This window comes from Lolium perenne, chromosome 1 (genome assembly GCF_019359855.2).
Source record: "Lolium perenne isolate Kyuss_39 chromosome 1, Kyuss_2.0, whole genome shotgun sequence".
In the NCBI taxonomy this organism is placed as follows: domain Eukaryota; kingdom Viridiplantae; phylum Streptophyta; class Magnoliopsida; order Poales; family Poaceae; genus Lolium; species Lolium perenne.
In genome coordinates this window covers 244604994-244615753 of record NC_067244.2, presented here as the reverse complement: position 1 = coordinate 244615753, position 10760 = coordinate 244604994, and the positions used below count along the sequence as shown (strand labels likewise).

Here is a 10760-nt window from a genome sequence, read left to right as displayed (position 1 = left end):
CGGCCTCTTCTCTCCTAGGCCTCCCCCTTCGCCGCCGCCGCCGCCGCCACCTCCCGCTCCCGAGCTCCCCCTTGGCGACCATGGCGAACGCGCAGGAGTCGCTCGTCCAGGTGGGCACGATGCGCGGCCACAACGACGTGGTGACCGCGATCGCCGCGCCGATCGACAACTCGCCGTACATCGTCTCCGCCTCCCGCGACAAGTCGGTGCTGGTCTGGGACCTCACCAACCCGGCCCCCTGCCCCCCCGACGGCTCGGCCCCCATCGAGTACGCCCCGCCCTTCCGCCGCCTCACCGGCCACAGCCACTTCGTCCAGGACGTCGTCCTCAGCTCCGACGGCCAGTTCGCGCTCTCCGGATCCTGGGACGGCGAGCTCCGCCTCTGGGACCTCTCCACCGGCCTCACCACTCGCCGCTTCGTCGGCCACTCCAAGGACGTCATCTCCGTCGCCTTCTCCGTCGACAACCGCCAGATCGTCTCCGCGTCCAGGGACACCACCATCAAGCTCTGGAACACCCTCGGTGAGTGCAAGTACACCATCGGCGGCGACCTCGGCGGCGGCGAGGGACACACTGGATGGGTCTCCTGCGTCAGGTTCTCCCCCAACACCTTCCAGCCCACCATCGTCTCCGGCTCCTGGGACAAGACCGTCAAGGTCTGGAACCTTACCAACTGCAAGATCCGCCACACGCTCGCGGGACACGGTGGCTACGTCAATGCCGTCGCCGTCAGCCCCGACGGTTCCCTGTGCGCCTCGGGCGGCAAGGACGGCGTCACGCTGCTCTGGGACCTGTCCGAGGGGAAGAGGCTCTACCAGCTGGAAGCCGGCTCCATCATCCACTCGCTCTGCTTCTCACCCAACCGCTACTGGCTCTGTGCTGCGACAGAGGACTCTGTCAAGATCTGGGACCTGGAGTCCAAGCACGTCGTGCAGGACCTCAAGCCAGAGGTCCAGGTCTCCAAGAACTCGGTACGTCATCCTACTTGTTAGATCGGTTGTGGTGTCTGATTATGGTTCTGTTTTTGATATGCAATGCATTGTGGATTTATTGTGCTATAGACATTTGTTCATGGTGATAAAATGTAGCATAGCAGAGTGTATATTAGTTAATAGTACAAATCTAATTCATGATTTATGGATAGTTCATTTTCATTCATTACATATTCATCATTAGTTTGTAACATTCTTGTTTGTGTTGTCTGTTGTGTAATGTAATATAAGGTGGACATTCATGTTTGTGTTGCGTAATATAATGTAAGGTGACCTTACTTGGGAGGCTATCAATGTGTAGGTTTTGCCATTTCACTGGTTTAAAGACTATTATTGATCTGTTGGTCAATCTTTCATTAGCGTTGAACCTCATTAGTAGGACCTATTATTTTTACAGGAGTATAACCTTGTTCTTACTTCTTGTATTGGTATTGGTTGAACCTTGTTCTTGCTTCTTGTACATTTTAACGGCCTATTGTTGATAGCTATTGATCTAAAGTTATGAGCGGATAGGTACCATCATTTTCAGTTATTAGCCTGTGGTGCAAAGGCTAATTACATTGTTTGTATGTTATAGCTCCATTATCCACCGATAGATATCATGTTATCTATTAGCCTGGGCTTTATAGGTCTGGTAACATAGTTTGCATGTTTTAGCTCTGTTGTTGATGCAGAGGTGTCAACTGTGTAAGGATAGACATATAAAATTCGTATGTTTTGCACTCCTGATTATTGTTTCATATTGATGTGGTCGAACATTGTTGTGCAATGAACAAACGGTAATCCTGTTTTACTGAATATGCATAGTTTTCTCTCTGACTCTATTGAGAGCAGTTAACTAATTATGTTTTGTATTGTAGCTTTATCTTGGCAATCAACATAATTTCTGATCACCTATAAAATTATGTTTTCCGCTCTATTATGCTACATAGACTGCTCTATTTATAATTCTTTCATCAGTTGTATCTATGTTGACGCATCTTAGTTCCACTATTATAACTTGTCCTCTTTAACACTGGTATTTTGTACTAACTACTGTGGTATATCTGTGTAGCTGCTTTACTGCACAAGCTTGAGCTGGAGCGCGGACGGAAGCACCCTCTACACAGGATACACTGATGGAACCATCAGGGTCTTCAAGATCCAAACTGGGTACGGCTACTAGATAACGGGAAGTCTGTCGAGGGGTATTGCTTAGGAGCCTTGCTGGTCAAACGGTTGTAATGCCCGTCAAGTTTTTGGCTGTTCTGAGGCACATTATCTGCCTGGTACTTTGAGCTTGAGTCACTGTTCTATTTTTTATATATTATGCTTAGGTTTGTTGATGAGCACATTATTCATCAGTAATATGGAAGAGAATCAGCTATCTCACCATTGTTTTGTTTTGATTATTGCTTCAAATATACTCTACTATTTAGCCATGCAAAACTCTTGGTGCTGGAATCCTGATTGCGAGTACCTAATGTTGGTTGTGTGCGTTCAAGGAGGAGTTACTATGTGTGATGCTCTCTGTGACCTAAGCTGAAATTTTCTCATTGTCTTGTGCTTCCTTAGATCACGCTCATGCTAATATTTTTCACTGACTTGTATTACTTCCACAGTCGCTTTTTACAGTGTTGAATTTTTCTCCAAAATTTCCCTCCAGTTCTCTTTCATTTCTGAGAGAACTGTTGCTGATCTCTTTCAAGTTTGCCGGTGGTCCTACATTTCCTGGTTGATCTTCGATCTCTTTCAAGTTTGCTCTCTCGAAATGCTTTCAGGTGTGTTGCCACTTACTTTTCTGGGTGAAATTCTTAGGAGCGTTGCTGGTCAAATCTATTGTATTTTGGCCGTTCTGATGAACATTTATCTACTACTTTGAGCTTGAGCCACCGTTTTATTTTGTATGCTTAAATTGCTGAGTTCTCCAATTTTGGATTGTGATTTTTGTACGGAGTATAATAATCTACCGAGGACTATCGATCATCATCTGGAGTAGCAGTTAGTTACCCTGTTGTTAGTGTCCTCCTTTGAACTTTCGCCTGTTGTGTTCCTGTCAAAGCATGTAGCATCGCTATGCTTGGTTTGATCTTATGCTACTTGGGTTTGATTTGTCACAATCAGGCATCCTCCATTAATTCAACAATCCGTCGCGGTCGCTCTTGAACCTAACCTCTCCCATTTTAATTCCATTATAATCCATTCCATGACGCAAATTTGACGAGGCTAATTCAAAATCTCTTCACAAGATAACCCATCACGCAACTTTGCCGTCAGACCAAAACGTGTCACGACCAATTCGCCACCCATACCTGTTCAGTTTTTCAGTCGTAATAATGTGCTAGCAGTAGAAGCAAGCAGCGGCCATCTAAGCATTGCACCACCGGTGCACCTAATCCTTCCCGTCTTTTCCTGGTGAGCAAGATAGTTTGCTGCCGCCAAAGCCGCCATGTCTTCGTCCATGTACAAGCAGCTGGGCTTGGGCGCCACCGGCTCGCCGGTCACCGCCACCCATCTCCTGCTCCTCGTCCTCGGCGCCGGCTTCCTCGCGCTCACCGTCTTCGTCGTCCACCCCAACGACTTCCGCCTGCAGTCCTTCTTCTCAGGTGGCGGCGGCTGCCCCGGCACCCCGACTGACCTCCATGGCGCGGCGCCAGTCACGATGCAGAGGGCCGACACGCCGGGTGTGTCACCCGATGAGCACCCAGGCGCGCGCGTGCTCATCGGCATCCAGACGATGCCGGCCAAGTACGAGCGACGCAACCTGCTCCGGACCGTGTACGCGCTCCAGGTCCGGGAACACCCCGCCCTCGCCGCCGCCGTCGACGTGCGCTTCGTCCTCTGCAACGTCACCTCCCCGGTCGACGCCGTGCTCGTCTCCCTCGAGGCCATGCGCTACAACGACATCCTCCTCCTCAACTGCGCCGAGAACATGGACGGCGGCAAGACGTACGACTTCTTCTCCACCGTCGCGCGCGCCTTCCCCAACGGCACCTACGACTACGTGATGAAGGCCGACGACGACACGTACCTCCGGCTCCCGGCGCTCACCTCATGGCTGAGCGCGGCGGCGCGGGAGGACGCGTACCTGGGCCTGGTGATGCCGTGCGACACCGAGAACTTCTACCCGTTCCCGCCATTCATGTCCGGGATGGGGTACGTGCTGTCGTGGGACCTGGTGGCGTGGGTGGCCACGTCGGAGACCAGCCGCCGCGACCACGTCGGGCCGGAGGACATGTGGACGGGCCGGTGGCTCAACGTCGCCGGCAAGGCCAAGAACCGGTACGACGGCGCGCCCAGGATGTACAACTACAGGGGCGACTCCCCGGTCAACTGCTTCCGCCGCGACTTCCACCCGGACACCATCGCCGTGCACATGCTCAAGGACGACAAGCGGTGGGCCGAGACGCTCGCCTACTTCAACGCCACCGCCGCGCTCCCGACGTCCGGACTGTACCACCTGCCATCAGTGCCATGATTGATCTTAATCGTTTCCATGGAACGTTCTTCGTTTTGGATTCTGGCTCCATTGGTTCGACCCAGTCGGGCTGTCGTAGGTAGGGAAGCGTGCGTTGATTTGTTTTGTCGGGGTTGGTTTGACAAAAAGGAGGATAAATTGACCTGTCCATGTGTGGATATATATTTGATTCTAAAAAAAAGTGGATATATATTTGTTCAGTCGATATGTTTCAAACTTTCAAGTTGCAATGGACTTTTGATGCGAGTGATACGTCGGATTGAGAGGGATGGTATTTTTTTTTCCTTCGAGGGCACGCCAAAGGCGTGACAGAAGGGATGGTATTTTATAAGTAATGCTACATCTACGTGAAAACCAAATCTGATCCCGGGTGCATATGCACCTGGTATGTATAAAACATATTTCCAAAACATAAAAAATTTAGTAAAAAAATTTAGCATATAGAGGGACATGTTCTATGTCTGCACGTAAAGTTTCACATAAAACCAACAATTTTTCTACCCTGTGTAAAAAAGACAAATAATGCCTCAAAAAATAGACTATTTTAGCACCAAATATTTGTCTTTTTTGCACAAGGCACGAGACATATCGGTTTTTGCTGAAACAACTTTGTAAGCATGTAATATGTCAAGGTATACACGGGGATTTTTTATTTGTATTTTTCTAACATTTTAAAATATGTTTAATATGCATTTCAAATAAAGGGTGCATATGCACCCGGGTGTAGAAACACCCTGTCCTACATCTACGGGTACTTTATCTACGGAATGGGCTTACGGAATGACGTGTTGCTGTGATTTGCTAGAAAATTAACCAACTGCATCAGGCCACGCTTTGTCCGTAAGCAGAATCTGTAAGCAGAGCCCCCCGTAGGTGGAGGATTATTGGTATTCTATTTCGATTGTTTCTACGGGGATGAGTTTGTAGACCGCACACCGCATACCTAGTTCCAAAAGCAACGTCATGCGGATTGTAAAAGGCAAAAAATACATCCATTGTATGTGGCGTACCGGTACTACCACCGTCCATAGTTTTGAATTTCGTGCCAAATTTTAAGTGCTATTTTTTTCTTGCATATAGACCCTCGTATATTTTTCTTCTTCAGAAAACAACCCACGTTCCACCCATGAGAGGCTTCCTTCACTGAGGTTTCACGTAGATTGTTGGTTCATGAAGAAATAAATATACTCCCTCTGGCCCTACAAGTATTTGTTTGAGGGAGTATGTTTTATGAATGCAACATGGTTCATATATGTTTTCAGAAAGTAACACATATGCATACACAATTTCGTTTATGTTTCACTTGGGTGAAACTTTTTCTGATTCTTTTGTCAACTTTAATTAAGATGTAAACCACTGGGAGTATTATATATGTTATATACACATTTTCATGATGGAACACCTAAGCGAGAGTAGCTTTGTATAATTGTATATGTTCCACTTTCAGTGAAACCTTTTGTGTTTTTTTTGTGTGTGGAACTTTAATTGAAATATGTTAAAGCCTCTACGAAACCACCAGTGGAGTACAAGTTGATTTCTGTAAAATAGAAGGGGTTTTGATACAAATATGCTGGCAATTTGCACTTATGAGGTCGTGTGCAAGTTATTTCCAAAACAATATAAGGGTTTATTTACAATTTATCAATGTGGAGCACGACTAACAAAATTTGGACGGGGAGTATCAGGGTGGAGCTCCCAGCATGGCAAGGTAGAGAAGTCACCATATCTTGTTTTTTGCCGATTTTTTAGATGCATATGATTTTTCTGAACAATTTGAGTGTTTATACATTAAATACGGACTCCGCATGATAAAGTTATGCTTGTTTTAATGAACACCGCAACAAACCAGTTTCGAACTGACTAAGTCTAGTCTAGTAAAAAACCAACACTTTATCTATATTATATCTAATTCTCAATCAAATAAAATCTTACTCTAAAGAATGTCATGGTGGGGTATTTATGAAAAACTTGAGCGTATTTTTGCCGACTTATGGTGTGTGACTGAAACTAACTATAGATATGCGGTAGATTATGTTTTATAGTTCTACTTTGATTTTGTATATTTTATTGTTATAAAATCATAATTCTAATAGTTCAGTCGAAGTCCTTGGTTAAGAGTGTGTAGACATGGTTGCTCCGTTGGAGAAATGATGGTTAAGAGCTGCTATTGGAATATGTCAATTTGTGCAGAATTTGACATCACAATTCTAAGTATGAATGAATTGGTTGATTACTTTTACTATGTGGATACCTTCTATATTGCCATGACTCTATTACCACCGATTTTGACCATCACTTCAATGATCCATCTTGAGAGGTTCTTTGGAACTTCTCATGTATTGACCCAAGAGACTCATTTCTAGATTCGATGTGAATATTTATCCCGTATCTTATCATGAGTATGATCCCATACAAGATAACCTTCACTTCCTAAAAGGGTTTTCTCGGTGACAAAGATCATGAAGACCGTGTTGTGCAACAAGGTATCCGTAGTGCCAACTTGACAACTTGATGATGTGCTATATCGAGTGAGAGATATTCAGAAATCTTGATCGATAAATTTATGGGAGGTTTTCAAAAAAGAGGCAGATCTTTTTTCCTTGCCTAAAACACACACACACACATATATCATTAAAGCAAAATTATTGGTATGTTTTTAGATTCTACTTACATTAAAATATGTTTCTATTCCTATTGTACAATTTATTTTATACCCCCTCCGTTCCTTTTTATATTGGCTATAGATTTTTGCCATTTGTTTCAGAATATAAGGTTGTAGCTTGGATTTTTTTTTCAATTACCGCCTCTATCGGTCAGCTCCCACACGACATGCATGAAAAAAAATCCATACAAAAGAGAAACAATGAATTGAGATTCCTAATGCATGACCCTAACGATTCCTTAGATTTAGGAAGCATTGTTTTTCTTTCCTTAATAGTAGAACCTGGCTGCACATATATGAGGAGTCAACCAGAGAGATTTGTGGGATTTGTTATGTTAATTTAGGAAGTTATCGATTTTCCTCATTTTACGCTGATCTCAAATCGTTAAGCCAGGGGATCTATGTAAAGAATACTCTTGCGCTAATTTCCGTGCCAAAAAACTATATACACTATAGAATGGAACGGAGAGAGTATTATACATGGTGATATTTTCTTTGATTTGCTTAGCCAAAGTTTACAAAGATTGACTTTGACTAAATCCATAATGCAAGGTAATTATGGACAGAGGGTGTACTAAATTATTGTGTTGGAGTCATATACAGTATATCTATAACATTAATGTGTTCACTGGCGGAGACAGGGGGACCAACAGGGCCTACACCCCCTAATATTTTGTATTTATGCCTAGATCCATGCTTCTACATGCCTACCAAATATATTTTCTACTTGCCCTCAATGTGTTCACTGGCGGAGACAGGGGGACCAGCAAGGGCCTGCCCCCCCTAAGATTTTGTATTTATGACTAGATCCCTCCTTCTCTATGCTTAACAAATATATTTTCTGCTTTGCCCCTCCCCCAGATTCATTTTTCATGTCTCCGCCATTGAATGTATTGGCGCTACTTTTGTGTTTGCATTATTTTAGAGTTTTCCCTAGCTTAAAGTATTACCTTCTTCACGACTGGTGAGTATAGTGCATCACATTGTTGTAAAAGGCCTGTTTTGAAGGTTAAAAGGTAGCTTTATAATCAGGGACGGAGCCAGTACTTGACCTCAAGGGGGGCAGTATTAGTGTTGTTATCTGATTAAGGGGGGCAAAGCTAGCCAAAACACCAGGACAAGCATGGGGCATGGCTATTTTTCTCAAGGAAATCAAGATCATAGGGGGGGGCGTAGCCCCTGCTCGTCCCCCCTTGTCTCCGTCCCTGTTTATAATGAGTGACTCATAACCTCACTCTTAATCAAGCGTGACTCTTAACAAATAGTTACTTTCGTTCTCTCTATTTGAAATTATCAACTTTGCTACCTGCCAGAGTCACACAACATACCCAGTTGTAGATGCATGTGATATAGGATTTATTTTTTCTTCAAAGTTCAAGCCCACGAGTTTTAGCCTTTTTCAATCGGAAAGCATTCCGTCACACGCAAGCTATCTTTCTTGTATACTAGTACTATCTCAGTTGTAGTACTTGTTAAGCGCATCTCCAATAGCATATCTTATACTTGCTCCAATTTTTTTTTCGAGGGGAATATACTTGACCCCATTTGTGCCTAGGCATGGACAGCTGACCCGCAGTCCGACCCAAATTTTTTGGGCCTGGGCTTGAAATTGTTGGCCCAACGGCCAGGCCTAGATAGTGCAGTTCGCACATTAAAGAAGAGGCCCAGCCTGCCAGGCTGTAAGGCGTTTTGGATGGGCCATCCTGGACAGTTTTTCAGCCCCAGGCTTTACCTGCAGGATGCCTAGGTAAACCCACAATCGACCTAAATTGTTTCTTTTAGCAATCTGGGGCAATAGCTCCAAGAGTATCTTCTCTTTCTTAATAGATAGCCCCATTTTCCTGGTCTCACATTGAGCCACGTAGCCTCATTATTCCCAGCCGTACGGGATGATTCTTCTGGCCAGACCCGACACGGCTGAAGCGTGCGATCGCCCTTCTTGGCCAGACCGCCGCGCCTCGACCAGATGGGCCGACCGGCCCATGACCCCGTTCGACCTAGGTACAGTCGCGGGCGGCCGACTCCGTTCCTCTTCCTCGTGGAGTATCCCCAGTTCCCACAGATCTCTCCCCCACCACCACTCGGCCTCGGTTCGTCTTCTTCCATCGCCGCCGCCGTCTTAAAGGCACGCAATTGTGCTCTCCGCCCCCACAACAATCCGGGCAAACTACGCCCGCTGCACCCTGGCAGCTCCCCATCCCAATTCCTCCTTTCTCTTTCACAATTCCTAAATCCCTTATATATCTTCCCAATCTGGCAGGTTGATTCTCACTTTCTTTTGCTTTCTTCTCTTTCAATTTTACCACAGGGCATCCGGACTTTACATTTCCCCTTTTCGCTTGGTTCAGGTGGAGGTCAAGAACATAGAGGATAATCAAGAAAAGGTTACTGCTCATTTGTTTACCTAGCATCTCTAACTAATTATCCTTTTTTACTTCAGTTCGGATAACCACACCACGAGCGCGAGTTCTCAATACGGCGGATGTGCTCCTGTAGTCCTGTCGCTGCATATGATTACTGGTACGATCCACCGGCCCGGGCCGTTAACTGCCGCTGGATCCTATGAGGTTGTGCTCATGTGTTCTTGCCCCTTATGTGATTTTCTCTCCAGTTATCATATTCGTTTGTATGCGTTGTTGATAGGGAGAAACAGACTTTTCGTGTTCTTGATTGCCAGAGCACATGCGAGAGGGCAGAGCAGTAAGTGAGCTGCAGTTGTGTTGATGTAAATTTTCTCTTGCTTTATGTCCCTCCGGCGTGTGAATTAATAAAGATTACACATTTCTTCTAATGAAACCATGCTTCTGCTATTGAAGTCACAGATTATTTGTGACTGCAGTTTGGTAGAGATTCAGAACCAACAATACAAAAGATTTTTGATACACTATGAGATTGCACAACGCTGTGTCCTTAATCTGGTCGAATGTTATTAGTTCGATTCTACCACTTGAATATTTCCTATCATTTATTTACCCTTGAACTTATGTGGACTGCATATTATTTGTTTGTCCAGATAGAGATGAGAGTACAATGGTCTTCAGTCTTCACCTCCCTATGGATGAACGTTACAGCACATTGCTGGTTTTAATAGATTAAGTCTCCTACATGTCTGATCTACAGTTTCTTTGTACATTCAATTTTACCTAGATTAACAGCGCGGTATATGATAACAAAAGGTTATGGATCACTTCAGTTATAGAAATATATGCAGCCTACAGGTAAATCAAGCTCCAGCCCTGAAGGTATGTCTATGAGGAGTATTTGGCAAATTATCAAGTTCTAAATGCCACACTTACTTCTATTTGGTATACTTGCATATTGATTACGCTGCAGGAAGGCTAAGATAAGTGGTATATTAGTCGTAACACCAATTACTATAAATTAGGGACACCCACCTTAGTTTGGTAATCATCTAGATATTTTGTTTACAGTATGTTGCATATGGAGTAGTAAGTAAATCCATTTTCGCATGTTGCGTCATACATCAAGATAGTATATAATTCAGTGTATATGCCACTAAGACGGCCCAAAAATAAATAAATTAAGGTGAAGAGAAATATTTTGGCTCTCATCTACTACATGCTGTAACCCCACTTTCACATGCAGACTGGGCTTACAAGTTTATGTACTTTACAAGTTTGCAAGAGAG

At 44.7% G+C, this 10760-nt stretch overlaps 2 protein-coding genes across 2 annotated transcripts; both read left to right on the top strand.

Annotated features, from left to right (window-relative positions):
• On the top strand, positions 1-2435 carry LOC127327470 (small ribosomal subunit protein RACK1z). The gene is made up of 2 exons (XM_051354240.1): positions 1-971; positions 2047-2435. The coding sequence occupies exons 1-2, from the start codon at positions 81-83 to the stop codon at positions 2155-2157; spliced, it is 1002 nt and encodes a 333-aa protein (XP_051210200.1). The 5' UTR covers positions 1-80; the 3' UTR covers positions 2158-2435.
• An 805-nt stretch (positions 2436-3240) lies between these two features.
• Positions 3241-4649, top strand: LOC127327469 (beta-1,3-galactosyltransferase pvg3). The gene has a single exon (XM_051354239.2). It carries the CDS (start codon positions 3421-3423, stop codon positions 4447-4449), a length of 1029 nt encoding a protein of 342 aa, XP_051210199.1. The 5' UTR covers positions 3241-3420; the 3' UTR covers positions 4450-4649.
• The last annotated feature ends 6111 nt before the right edge of the window (positions 4650-10760 follow it).

Bases quoted from the DNA above. Each gene is read 5' to 3' on its own strand.
- LOC127327470 (XM_051354240.1), top strand. From the start codon at position 81: ATGGCGAACGCGCAGGAGTCGCTCGTCCAGGTGGGCACGATGCGCGGC. The intron at 972-2,046 runs GTACGTCATCCT...ATATCTGTGTAG, and splicing joins TCCAGGTCTCCAAGAACTCG to CTGCTTTACTGCACAAGCTT.
- LOC127327469 (XM_051354239.2), top strand. From the start codon at position 3,421: ATGTCTTCGTCCATGTACAAGCAGCTGGGCTTGGGCGCCACCGGCTCG.